This window comes from Populus trichocarpa, chromosome 2 (genome assembly GCF_000002775.5).
Source record: "Populus trichocarpa isolate Nisqually-1 chromosome 2, P.trichocarpa_v4.1, whole genome shotgun sequence".
Classification (NCBI taxonomy): Eukaryota; Viridiplantae; Streptophyta; class Magnoliopsida; order Malpighiales; family Salicaceae; genus Populus; species Populus trichocarpa.
Genome location: NC_037286.2, coordinates 12,490,911 through 12,504,898, shown reverse-complemented (window position 1 = coordinate 12,504,898; position 13,988 = coordinate 12,490,911). Strand labels below are relative to the sequence as shown.

The following is a 13,988-nucleotide window of genomic DNA, read 5'->3' as shown; positions in this document are numbered from 1 at the left end:
TTACAACTTTATACAAAACAATAATAATCAATTTACTCTCTTTCTCCATAAAACACCAAAAATATTTTATTGTTGCTTTTGCAAAACCAATAGTTTGATCGCAGTTTTGAATGGGTTTCACACAAGCTTTTCCAGTACCAAACACTTTTGCAAGTGTGTTTGTGTTTAGCTTTTATGGTTGAGGTTCAGGTCGGGTAGAATCCAATTATACATAATTTTTTTTTTTTTTTTGGCGGGTTCATACACAAAACTCAACTTCAACCTCCAAAACAAATAAAGAATATTTGGTTTAAAAGCATGATTGACTTTTTTTGATGGGAACCACAAAAAATATATTTTTTTTGTTTTTATAAAGTGTGATTTATGTTTTAAAAGAGTTGTATTTTTAAAAAAAAACAACCACATCTCCAAACCAAACACATGATTAATCCTTTACCATCCTGGTACTGTGGGCCATTTAAAATTGGACCCTTCCTTTACAATCTCTGCCTATTTTTAATGAGAAAACATAATATGATATGTGTCAATGAACTATCTATAAAATTGTAAAATTCTTTTTGTTTCCTTTCTCCTTTTCTGTTTTCTTCTCCTCTCGCTTCCTTCTCTCTCTTCCATGTCACCCAATTCCATGACCATACCATCTTTAAACACAAAGTTGTAAGCCAAGCGAACTATACAAAACTAGATTTCATTCTCCCTTCACAATTTTCCATTATTGTGTGCCTATAAGCTCTCTAAACCAGTAAATTTATAGACATGTAAAATCTCTCCTAAATGCTTCACATTCACGGCCTCAAATTCACAAAATCTCCCTTAAAATATAGGAAAAATAATAGCTAAAAAATAGCTCTTTACAGTATATTTCACCCTATATTTCTATGACATATTCAACAATAGCATCCATACATTAACCACAACAATTAAATGAAAATTAATTCAACAAGTCGAACGAATTTAAAACACCAACACCTATACTGTTGTCCTCGTCATCAATCACTGACAAAAACAAGAACAAAAAACAACATTGAAAAAAAACTTTGCCATAAATTACATTCCAACCAAACACATAAAAACAATAACAATAAAGAAAAAGTCACTCGCTCTTGAGGTCGTGGCCTAGCGAGAAAAGGAATTTGTTTCCTTTTTCTACATCCAGGTTCGATCTTCTCTGTGCATGTCTGTCATCTATGTTGTGCCTTACTTGTCCACTGAGCTTGCAGGGTGTTTAATGAGTCCGAAAATTATTCGTGATGTGCGTAAGCAGGTCCGACACCCCAAGTTATCAAGAAAAAAGGAAAAAAAAAAAATTCCACTCACTTTCACCTGACAACCATCCCCGCGGTGCCTTACTTGCCCACTGAGCTTGTAGGGTGTTCAATGGGTTCAGAGATTAGTTGTGGTGCGCGTAAGCAGGTTCGACACCTCAGGTTATACCAAAAAAAAGAAAGAAAAAAAAAAAGAAAAATCCACTCACTTTCACCTGACAACCATCCTTGCGATAAAATCTTCGTATCTGATCCTACATCAACTTTCGGAATCCACTCGTCAAACTCCACCAACTCTAACTTTTCTCTAATACTACTGATGACAACAGTGGAGGAGGAAGAATAATGGTAACAATATATATATATATATATATTTATTTATATATATATATTTATTTATTTATTTATTTATTTATTTATTTATTTTCAAATGTCAGATGGTGGTGCTTGAGGCAATGATAACAGCACAAGTATTTGATATCAATGAGTATAAATATTATTATTTTAAAAAAACCCATTCTCGTTTTTATTTTATTTCCACCTCCTTCCATGAAAATAAAGCTGTGTAATTTTTAATTTCATTTTAACTGAACACCTACAAAATAAAAATTTAATTCTCACCATTCACCTTTTGTTGCCATACACCTTGGAAGTGTAAAAATGAAGGTTTTTTTTTTTTTTTCCCCAGTGTAGCTTAGCCCAACCAGGTTCTTGACTTCTTTTTTTTTTTTGAACAAAGGCCAGTTATTGGTAAAATTCACGTAAAAGAAAACAGGTAAAATTCGGGCTAGTAATATCAGAAGTCCCTTTATTTTTATTCTCTTAATGTGGCCCTTTGTCAATTATATTTTTTAATATAGTATGTTTGTTTTTGTGTTTAAAAAAAGCTTTTGTAAATTAATTATTTTTTTCTTCAAATTACTATTTTTATATAATTTTGGATTATTATAAAAAAATATAAAAAATATTATTTTAATATATTTATAATCAAAAAACAATTTAAAAACCAATTACTACTATAATCTCGAACACCGCCTAAATCTTTCATTATTTAAACAAGGCTTTTTATTCAAATTCAAATGTTAAATATCGAGTTGGCCAGACAAGTGAGACCCAGTACTTGTTCTTTCTCCTTTACTCTGGATTAGGTTAGCTTAAAATGTTTATTAACTACAACTAAATATAAAAACTGTGATAAGATTATGTCAGTTTATCATCAAAACTATATTGTTGATGTTTATTACAATTTCACAATTGAGATGTATCATCGATGCATAACATTAGCAAACTTAATATTGGATTAAAAGAGAAAAGGTGAGCAGGAATCCCTTTTTCAGGCTAACTTAGAATTTAATGTTTGAATTTGGACATAAAAACTTATTGGAGGAGGGTAAGAGCTTCTTTGACAGTGTGGTTGCGGGTGCTTTTCAAATAATTTTTCGTGTTAAAATACATGCCAATGATACTTTTTTATTTTTTAAAAATTATTTTTAACATCAGCACATCAAAACGATCCAAAAAGTACAAATCATATTAAATTTTAGCAAAAAAAAAATTTCAAATTTTTTGGGAACGCGGGTTAAACCGCGTTCCCAAACGTTCCCTAAGTAGATAGAAGCATAGTTTTGAAACCCAACCCGGTCATCGACCCGGTCAAGTGATTGGGTCACGGGTCAGATGGGTTGACCCGGGTTAACCCGGGTCAACCCAAAACAAAACACTGCAGATAATTATTCAATTAAGTGAGCCATACAGAAAAGGGTAAACATTAAGTCGCATAGCCAACTGCCAAAAAGTCTAGCTGGAAACTTAAGCTTCATGTCCTTTTATTTGACAGAGTATTTGAAGCTAAAACTCACTGTAATGCTTAGGATTTCTCTTCCAAGGTTACATAGGTTCTGGTTTACAGGTTGTCTGCGGCACTTAAAACATGATGCAAAAGGAGCAGAAAGAAAATAATGACACAAGGCAGTGGTCATTATTTGTCTGTGGCCAAACTCAGGGGACTGCCCGGCGGAGCACCACCAAATAAAGAGAGTTACCACAAGCCTGAGACAACTTCTACTACTTTGCCAGCTTTGAATCCTTAGACAAGAGCTAGGACGGATTGAATCGAAAGCTTTCTTCTTTTTGGCTTAATAGTGATATGAGACAAAGAATGAAAGAAAGAGTAGTTGCAATATTACCCGGAAGAGACAGCAGGTGCAATAAGCCGGGACGCGGAGGTCAAAGGAAGAGAAGAGGGTTTTTGCCGGGCCAATTCCCAAGCGGGTTTTTGCCTTCACCCGGATCGGTCTCAAGCCCGGGTCGGCCGGGTCCCGGGTCGACCCGCCGGGCCGGTCCGGGTTTTAAAACACTGGATAGAAGGTCATTATGCAATGTTTTTAAACAGTAAACTAAACAATTTTACTTCAACTCTCCAAAAATCAAATAACACACAATGGCTGGCAGAGAAGATGTGTTTTTTCCATTGTATTTTAAAAGTATTTTTAAAAAAATTAAAATTTTTGTTTTAAATTAATATTTTTTAATATTTTCAGATCATTTTAATGTACTGATATCAAAAATAATTTTTTTAAAATAAAAAAAATATATTATTTTAATGTGTTTTGGAATGAAAAATACTTTGAAAAGCAACCGCTACCACACTTCCAAACATACTATTTTAGTATATCTTTTCAATTTTTTTTAAAGGATTTTGATTTAAAAATATAACTACACTCTCAAATATATTAAAAAACTACGCCGTCATTATAATTTTTTTAAAGTATTTTGATTTAAAAATATATTAAAATAATATATTTTTAAAATTTATAATATATTTTTAATATTAATATTTAAAAATATTTTAAAAAAAATTTAAAATAAAAAAAATTCAAGAATTTTCAAAATATACAAGAAATCAAATTAGAAAAATAAAATAAAATTAAGAAACCGCAGAGTCTTGAGGATATTACTGCAAGTTTTCAAAAACTTGAAGAACCAGGGGTCAGATCTAGTCTAGTCTAGTGCCTAGACCAGCAAGGTACATTTCACCCTCTCCAATGACATAGGAAGCAAAAACGAACCAACTGAAAAAACGACACACCATCAATTCTCTCTTTCAAGTTTCATTTCACAAAAAAAAAAAAAGGTGCTCTCTTTTCTCTCCTCCTCCTCCATTAAACCCCAAAAAATGCCCCAAATTCCTCACTTTAAACCCTAACTTGAACAAAAATTGTAAATGAGCGCCACGAATAATAGATCCTCAACGACAATGTCACTCCACCACCTTACCACCAACCCTCCTCCCCCACAACAAAATCTCCCTCTAGTCGTCACTCTCAACTGCATCGAAGATTGTGCCATCGAACAAGACTCCTTATCCGGCGTCGCTTCAATCGAACACGTTCCTCTCAGCCGTCTCTCCGGTGGCAAAATTGAATCAGCGGCTGCCGTCCTCCTCCACTCCCTCGCTTACCTCCCACGCGCTGCCCAACGCCGTCTCCGTCCTTACCAGCTTATCCTATGCCTGGGATCGGCTGACCGAGCCGTCGACTCGGCTCTTGCTGCCGATTTAGGTCTCCGGCTTGTCCACGTTGACAATTCTCGAGCCGAGGAGATCGCGGACACGGTTATGGCTTTGTTTCTCGGCTTGCTTCGCCGGACGCACTTGTTATCAAGACATACGTTGTCAGCTTCCGGTTGGCTTGGCTCGGTACAGCCTCTTTGTAGAGGAATGAGGAGGTGTAGAGGTCTGGTATTGGGCATTGTTGGTAGATCTGCATCGGCTAAGTCTTTGGCTACTAGAAGCTTGGCTTTCAAAATAAGTGTGCTTTATTTTGATGTGCATGAGGTATTTATTTGTGCATTTTGAAAAATCTTAGTTATTCAAGCTGTTTAGTTAAGTGTTGATTTTGGTGCTAAAGATGTTATCTTTAGATTGTTTTTGTTGCTTGTGAATTAAATTGAAGAAAATTGTTATTTTTTCAATTGATGTTTAATGTTAGAGCGACTCAAAACTTACGTGTTTTATTGATGTAATTGATTTATGGGCATATGAGAAATGAAGTTCACTTTGATGCTTTATGAGGTTTATGCGGAAAGAATACATTTTGTTTCTGTAAATAGTTCCAAATTATTTGTTTATGGGGCCTGGTGTTTACTTATCTTTGTTATGGAAAAAATAAAATAAAATAAAATAAAAATCTTGATAAAGCATAAATGATGTTATATTTGATAAGCTGGGCGCTTTCTTATAATGGCATTTGGAAGATGCAATTCGGGTAGGATTGAGAAGCATTCTGTTAGAAGTTGTTGAGTTGTGGGATTTGACGTTCTTTGAATTGTAGCTGCTCTCTAATTTAATGCATTGAGTTGCTTTGTGCGCTTTTCTGCTTTCAATTTCTGGTGCACAGTTTATTTGTTCTTTCAACTTGGACTTGCTCTTTGTTCACTTTTTTTCCCAAATCAAATTATGTAGGGGCCAGGAATATTAAGCAGGTCTTCTATTGCATTTCCTTCAGCTGCTCGAAGAATGGATACTCTTAATGATTTGCTAGCTGCTAGTGATCTTATTTCACTTCACTGTGCTTTAACTAATGAAACTGTTCAGATTATTAGTGCAGAGTGTTTGCAGCATATAAAGCCAGGTACATTACTCTTACTCATTTTGAAAAGTTTGCGATAAATTATTTCCTGTTGGTATTTATGTTAAAGGAACCACTTTTGCTTCCTTACAGGGGCATTTCTTGTGAATACGGGTAGCAGTCAGCTGCTGGATGATTGTGCTTTAAAGCAGCTTTTGATTGATGGGACCTTGGCTGGTTGTGCCTTGGATGGTGCTGAAGGACCACAGTGGATGGAAGCATGGGTATGTATGATTTATGAATCGGATCACATTGTTAGTTTTAGGGTATCTATAAGCAGTTTGAAGGAAGTGTGTTATTTCATGGTATCTATAACATTTCGTGGACAAATTTGAAATGTCAGTTACTTTATAATTAATTAATAACCTACTCTACCCCCTCCTAAATAACTAAGTTAGTTGGGTTGGGTTGGGTTGGGTTGGGTTGGGTAGGTTGACAAACACCTCTAGTTCTCTATGTCTAGTATCAGTATAGTGGTAACCAAATTGCTAAGCGCTATCCACCCTTTCCAGTTTAATTGAAAAAAGGTTGTGTGGAGTATAGGTATTCCTATATGTTGCCCCTCCCCCTCTCTTCTAATCACTTGATTTCTATTGTTCTAAATCAACCATTGCACTTTTGAGCATGCTTGTTTCTTAAGAAATCTCTATTCTTTTCTAACTTTCAGTTACTTGATTATGGATCGGAATAACACCAAATTCTTTTTCCAAGTTTTAGAGGATAAAGTCCCTTAGGTGGCATTTGGTTATTGTCTCGAGACAGTAGAGATGAAGGAAATCGGGATAGATACCTGCTTGGTAGCGCAGACAGGGGTAAAAACTCATTTTTGAATTCGTATCCTGGATAAAAATTGAGCCAATTTATGTACCTCTAAAAAAATTACAGACGGGACATGTCTTAGACACATAAATAATAATGTTTTTCCAAAAATGTCCTTGAAAACATTTGAAAATTCTCATCTCTATCTCCAACTTAAGATCCAAACAATTAATTTTATAATATTCAATTTCTACCATTGAATTTGAAAAAGAAAAAATAAAAGAAAAAATCATAAAAATAAGAAAAACATTAAGAAGAGAGAATAAGGAGTGGACAGATAAAATTTTGGCTAGATAGGATCCAACCACAAAACCAGTCAGTACTGCCTTCAAAAGAAAATGCTCGTCATAAGGAATTCATAGACACAAAAATTATGCAATTTTGTCACAAGGTTTGAGAGAGAGAGATTTGAAGTTTTATATCTAAATATTTTAAAATTGAATTTTTGTATTGATTTGCTGGTTAATTTGTTTTGTAAGATTATATTTGTGTTTAGAAGGTTTAGGGGAGTGTTATATGTTTTTTCCCCCCTAAAAAACAGCCAAAAAGTGATTTTTTCATGGTGGCTGGCGCACATGCCGGATTCCAATAGTCTCCCAAGAAACATGCGAGACCTGGTAAAGAAGATGAAGATAGACGACATGTCATTTTCCTTCCAACTTGCATGTCTGGGCTGTGTCCCAGCGCAGGCACACCTGAGCCTGGTTTCAGATTGAGGCTGGATGATTCTTCTTCTTTTTATATATATATACCCATTCCATTTTTTTATATATGTATTTTTATGTTAAAATTTTCTTTATCATTCCATCAAATTAAAATTGTAAGAAAACTAACTAACTGACTAAAGTAGATTATAAATTTTCTTAATTTATATTTACAAAAAGAAAAAATGAATTAGCCAAAGTAAATTACAATTATTAGACATTTATTAGATAAATAATGTTTTTTCTAGAGTTACATAAAAATCAAAATAATTAATAAATTAATAATTTATTGAATGAATAATTTTTCTGAAATTGAAATAAAAATATTTTTATTTTTAGCATAATGTGAAATGAAAAGAACTATATTATTATTATTGACAAATTATTGAATAAGACATGAGTAATAATGAAAAAAAAAATTGTCTAGTGTTTTAAATGTGTCGTATAAAAACAAAATAATACAACGGTAAAGAGTTCTTCTACATTTTGTATTGTCTTGTATATCATCAACCGAACAAACACTTTATCTTGTGCATTACCACCAAAATAACTCCATCTTTACCCCTGTTCCATCTCCATCTCCATCTCAACCCCTTTGTATTGTTCTCTCTCGTCCCTTCTGTCTTTGAACAAAAACCAATGCTAGCTTATTGTTACACTTCCTACCTAGATATCATATGCCGAGCAGCAATTGTTGAGGTCTCAAAGCTTTGAACGTGCTCTTTGATTTTGGTAATGTTTATGTGAATACTGTATGATATTTAACTCGGAATACAGCATCTCCTAGTCTGAGTGATCCATCCCATAAACTATTGCTTCAGGTGAAAGAGATGCCCAATGTATTGATACTTCCACGCAGTGCAGATTACAGTGAAGAAGTGTGGATGGAGATAAGGGACAAAGCCATCTCTATACTGCAGTCATTCTTCCTTGATGGGACTGTACCAAAAAATGCCGTTTCTGACGAGGAAGAGGAAGAAAGTGAAATAGGTGAGGAAAGCGATCAATTTCACAGACAAGACAAAGAAAGTACCCTGCAGGATTCTGTTGTTGAGCAATTGACAGATGATGTTCAGGTAACACTAGAAAGCTATCACAAAAAAGTCATTAGTCAATCAATAGAATCTACCAGCAAAGCTCAGGTTTCTGGCATGTCTCAAAATATGGCCACAAGAACTGAAGGAAGACGGAACCGATTAGGCAAGAAGGCAAAAAAAAGACATGGCCATCAAAAATCCCAACAGAAATCAGATGATCCTTCTCAATTAGAGAAAGAAATTACTTCACATCAAGAAGATGATACTGCTATGAGTGGCACTGATCAAGTGTTAAGTTCTGGTTCTCGGTTCGCATCCCCTGAAGACTCAAGGAGTAGGAAAACACCGATAGAATTAACGCAAGATCCAACTTCTGGCCAGCTTTCAAGATCAGGCAAGAAGCTCAGTGGAAAGTCTGACAAGCTTCTCAAAGATGGGCACATTATAGCTTTATATGCAAGAGATCACTCTGCACTCCATGTCTCCAGGCAAAGAGTTAAAGGAGGTGGCTGGTTCCTGGATGCTATGTCAAATGTGACGAAAAGAGACCCTGCAGCACAGTTCCTTGTTGTTTTCAGAAGCAAGGTTTGTTTGGCAGAAATTTTTCCTTGCTTTTCTGTTGTGTAATTGGGAATGGGTTTAACTGTTGAGTTAGCTGATGTGTTTTTATGGATACATTTTCTGCAGGATACAATTGGGTTGCGCTCTTTTGCTGCTGGTGGAAAGTTATTGCAGGTACTTTATATCTTGTAAGATTGAGTAGCTAGAGAGTGTTGCTGTGCTTTATGTTTAAAAGTTACTGCTGATGGAACTAATATCTGCTGCAAGTTCATGTCCTGGCAAGTTATGATCATTATATGGTCATGCTTCTTTTAACTAGCTTTGTTCCTTTTCTTTGGCTGATAGGGCCTTCTTTATACATGTTGAGTTCTCGTAAAATGCTTATAACCGGGGCATACTGAACCTTTGTATCTGTTGTGGTTCATAAATATCTTTATTTTTATTGTATTGCTGCTTTATGGTGGTTTACTCTAGGGAAGTGGACTTTTGCTCTGTAAAATCAGATTTTGGATTTGACTATTTTGTGGGTTGCATTTTTTCAAAGAACAAGATACATGTTATTATTGTTTAATCAGGCATTGTATTTGTTCTCATTGTGATCTTTATTCTTGAAGAAAAATAAAAATTGCATTTAAGAGCATGTCCATCTTTGATCCATGTTCTGTTGTTTATTTTCCAGCATGATTGAATAAATGCATAACTTGCAAATATTCAAGTATCTTCATAGTAAATTAAATGTAATTATTTGGTTGCTTGGGATTAAGGTTGAATTCTATCTTGAAAATTGCAGATTAACAGAAGAACGGAATTTGTCTTTGCCAGTCACAGTTTTGATGTTTGGGAGAGTTGGATGTTGGAAGGTTCTTTGGAGGAATGCCGGCTGGTTAACTGTAGAAATCCTTTGGTACTCTCTCCCTCTGCATTAAGCTGCAAGATAATTTTCCTCCAACTGTCTTCAATTCTGTTAAGCATTAATAAACAGAGATTTATAATGGTTAATTATAGTCTTGCTAAAAAATAGCAGTAATTAGATGGTTGCTAAGGTTGATTGTTCAGTTCCGCATTTTTATGCACACAAGAAGGAATTGCATGAAAGTTGATAAAAATGTCATAACTAAATTACCACCCCCTTCCACCCAGCACATGCACAGAGAATACAATTCCTGCACCTGTCCTTTCTCTCTGAATTGCCTTAATTTGCATAAAAATTACAGGCTGTTTTGGAAGTACGCATTGAGATTCTGGCAGCCGTGGGAGAAGATGGTGTTAGTCGTTGGCTAGATTAAATTGTGCAAGCAAGAGTTGAGAAACCCAACCTTTTTACCTGCCCATTTCATTATCCTTCTCAGCTGCCCATTATGTTATTCTTCTGAGGTTTGTGTTTCCTCAAAACAATTTAGTAAAGCATTCTTTTCCTTTTTTTTCCTTACTGGTTTTGTAAGTTATCAGCTATATATGCACCCATTGCCCATGGGATGTTTGGCCTTCTGCTGAAATGAATGTACTTTATAATTTACGAGAGCTGTCCATTTTTTCTTCAAATTTATGATTGTTTCTACTTTAATGAATTAATGAAATTCCATTAAAGTGTCCATTTTGTTGGTAGGTACTTGTCAACCAATGCTTTATCATCATCTCTAGCTTTAATGGTAGCTGCATTTGCGTTGTTGATTCCGGGCTTGTGAAGTAGTTCTTGACTGGTAAGAACTTCTAAATTCGATAGATGAGTTCACAAGGCATGAATATAGTTGATTCAGGTTTTATGTTTAATGATGCCATAAAAACCTTGATGGCCGTGAAGTCAGAATATTTTTTTTTTAAATCGATGTACAAGTTTATCATGATTTCTTCACCTTCTCTTTGTAATGTTTAATTAAATGCACTCAAGCCATCTCAAAAGGCTAGGGCTAATGGCTAATTACAGCATGCATACAGAATTTTCTTTTAGGGTCAGAATACATAAAGACAGATGCTAATGGTTTTATCTTATGTCTGCAAGTATCAAGGTTGTAGACCTTGGGCGGTTAGGTTTTGCAAGTTCTTCCCTAGTGACCTGCAAAATCTTAGATTTGGAATGATAAAGCCTTGAAGGTAACGCTGGATGTTGGGGTATGTTTGAGAGTATAGTTGTGATTGTTTTTTAAAGTGTATTTTACTTGAAATCCATCAAAATAATATTTTTTAAAAATTATTTTTTATATCAGCGTTCAAAATGATTTGAAAACACAAAAAAGTATTAATTTGAAGTAAAAAAATAAAAAAATTTAAATTTTTTTAAAATACTTTTAAAATACAAAAACAAATAGCAATAACCTGCAAATTGCAAAGTGAAACCTCACATGGTTTTTCGGAGCCCACAACATCGCTTGAGAGAGCGGAAAACTATGGGGAGGAAAGCTTCTGCTATCATCATTCATATAAAAGTGCTTAACACCTCCTTCCAATCAATGCCTGCTGGTCTCGCATTGACCATTTAAATGATCAAAATAATTGCTTAAAATCTCTTACTCGTATTTCATAATTCTAATTTCAATCAATATTGTTTGATATCAACCAATGTGTATGAACTAATAACACACCATCTTCTTCTGATGCTGGGGGAGCTGAGGACAAATCTCAGGTTCAAGTAATACCATCGGTTGGTGTCTATCTTTATTTTCTATTTGATGCTACATAACAAAGCTCAATTTCTGAACAAAGCATCCAGATAGAAACATCTACGAAAATCTTATTTCTTACAACCATTTCTTGGATCCTATAACGTAGGAAACAGACTCGTTTATTATCATGATCAACACTTTCTTGTTGCCTAAATATGCAGCATGTTGCCTTGGATACCTTGTTGCCGGTTGCTACGAGGGTATTTGTTCAGAAAATATTTGTGGGGTCTTCAGTCAATACAGCGACTAACAGAGAACAATTTCTTGGCGGTTTTCGATGAATCACTGGTGATACCAGTTAAACTCCCCTTTCAACCATATTGTATTTGCTAGTTCCAAGTTTTCATAAGCATAAATCAGCATTTCACATTATTATATTAGTAGATTAACATAAACTAATTGTGGAGCAGAATTCACTCTTTCCTCCTCACAAATCACTGATTACTTGAATATTAATTTTTTTTTAATTTTATACTGTACTATTGAGCTTGTTAGTTTATTAATTTGTTTATCCTGATCTCATGATACAAGTCATGGATTTAGAGAGTTAACTCGGGTTTTTTTTAGTTGATTTGTTTTTTTAATTAAAAGAAACTAGAACCTTATGGGAAAGTAATGTAACTCTAGATTTATTGTTAGTATTCATAGGAACGATGTAATAATGTTTTTGTCTCTCCACCTAAAAAACTTAAAATAGGCTTAGAAAGGTATTGAGATTTTATTGCATGATCCATTTGTCATTATAAAATAGAGCAGGAAAAAATAAATATTTTTCCTTCTTGATTGCATGGTAAAACGATCAAAACAACATTGGAAGCAAAAAACTAAATTTGGTATAAGGGGTAATTTTATATTTTTACAATGGATTTTTGGCTATTATTATTGAACTCAAGGGGCACTTTGGTATTTGCACAAGTATAAAAAATAATAAACAATTAAAATGCACAATTAAACTATGAAAATACCCTTAAAATAAAAAAAAAATTAAGCATGAGATTAAGGGCCGTTTCTGGCTTTTTCACAATGGTTTTTTCTTTTTTTTTTTTGTAATTACGAAGTCATCTTAAAGGCATTTTTGTGTTTGGTTAAATAAAAAAAAGCGGGCACATGTGTACGGCATCTAGGGGCACATGAGAGGCACACGCGTCTTTTGGTGGTGGAAGCGTCGTCGTGTTCTTTTTTTGTTGGTGTTGTGCGTCTCTGTTAATGATCCGGTTTGGCATTGAATGACCTTTTTTTTACCCTTTTCTTTCAAAAAATTACAACTTGACCCTCTTGATTGTTGATATTTCAATTTTAATTTTAATTCTTTTGATTTCAAAATTTTTATCTTGGTTTTTTTTAGAAGTTTTGTTTGTTTTGAATTTTATTATGCAATATCAATTTACCAAATATTATATTCTTCAATGTAATCCTCATTCTTTGAATTTTTAATTTTTATCATTGGTTCTTTTGTAAAAGTTTTAGTAGTTTTCAATTTCATCCCACATTTCAAGTTGATGGTGTTATGTTTTCCACTTGATCCTCATTGTTTTGGTTTTTATTTTTTTTTCTTGGCTCTTTTGTAAAAAGTTGTTATTTTTTTTTCATTTTCACTCTTTAATTACAACATTTTATTTTTATTTTTTTATGTCGATTTTTATATTTATTTTTTTATATTTTTTATCCTTTTACTAAATTGATTTTTTTCAATTTCACCCTTCAATTAAATATAAAATTCATCTTGTATCTTAATTTTAATCATCATTATTTTAATTAATATTTTTAAAATATTTTTGTATATATATATATTTTTAATTTCATCATTTAACATTTAATTGATAAAAAATATTTCACGATTCTTTTAAATTAGGTTCCTTAGATTTAATGACTTGATATATGAGTTTTTTCCATAAAAAAAAGGTTTTATAATTTATTTTATTAAGAATTTGAATCTCATGATTTGAGGTGACTGTTTTATGTAATATTCTAGATTGGATGCGGTCTTGATTATTGAAATTGCATGTTTATTATGATCAATTATTTGATTTCATATTTGTTGACCTCATTTCAAAATCTAAACATATTTTTTTGAAAAAAATAATCCAGCCCCCGAGGACTAATGCTGGTGTTAGCTAAACGAAAAGGCAAGATATTTGAAACAAACAAGCTTATGATCCCAAGCCCGGGTGTCTCTCGACCGTACTAGAACTTTCAAAATTCAACCTTTTCCGGTGTCTCCTAGGAAGGGTGCAAGAGTTACTTCGGATGAGGGCCAGACGTGGCATTATCCTAACCGTTGACGTGAAGATTCTCGAATTATAATTATATTTTC

General features: G+C 33.6%; 1 protein-coding gene across 3 annotated transcripts; it reads left to right on the top strand.

The window, feature by feature from the left end:
- The first annotated feature begins 4,239 nt into the window (after window positions 1-4,239).
- LOC7497223 (C-terminal binding protein AN) lies at window positions 4,240-12,149 on the top strand. 3 transcript variants are annotated; one of them, XR_002980192.2, is made up of 9 exons: window positions 4,240-5,100; window positions 5,728-5,896; window positions 5,987-6,117; window positions 8,238-9,038; window positions 9,141-9,188; window positions 9,805-9,918; window positions 10,229-10,388; window positions 10,621-10,714; window positions 11,836-12,149. XR_002980192.2 is itself a non-coding variant. In XM_024594736.2 (7 exons), the coding sequence occupies exons 1-7, from the start codon at window positions 4,489-4,491 to the stop codon at window positions 10,298-10,300; spliced, it is 1,947 nt and encodes a 648-aa protein (XP_024450504.1). In that variant the 5' UTR covers window positions 4,240-4,488; the 3' UTR covers window positions 10,301-10,530. The 3 variants fall into 3 exon arrangements, 1 of the variants encoding a protein (XP_024450504.1); XR_002980191.2 differs by lacking the exon at window positions 11,836-12,149 and having other exon boundaries at window positions 10,621-10,961; XM_024594736.2 differs by lacking the exons at window positions 10,621-10,714; window positions 11,836-12,149 and having other exon boundaries at window positions 10,229-10,530.
- Window positions 12,150-13,988: the final 1,839 nt, after the last annotated feature.

Bases quoted from the DNA above. Each gene is read 5' to 3' on its own strand.
- LOC7497223 (XM_024594736.2), top strand. From the start codon at position 4,489: ATGAGCGCCACGAATAATAGATCCTCAACGACAATGTCACTCCACCAC. The intron at 5,897-5,986 runs GTACATTACTCT...GCTTCCTTACAG, and splicing joins TTTGCAGCATATAAAGCCAG to GGGCATTTCTTGTGAATACG. The intron at 9,189-9,804 runs GTACTTTATATC...TGAAAATTGCAG, and splicing joins CTGGTGGAAAGTTATTGCAG to ATTAACAGAAGAACGGAATT.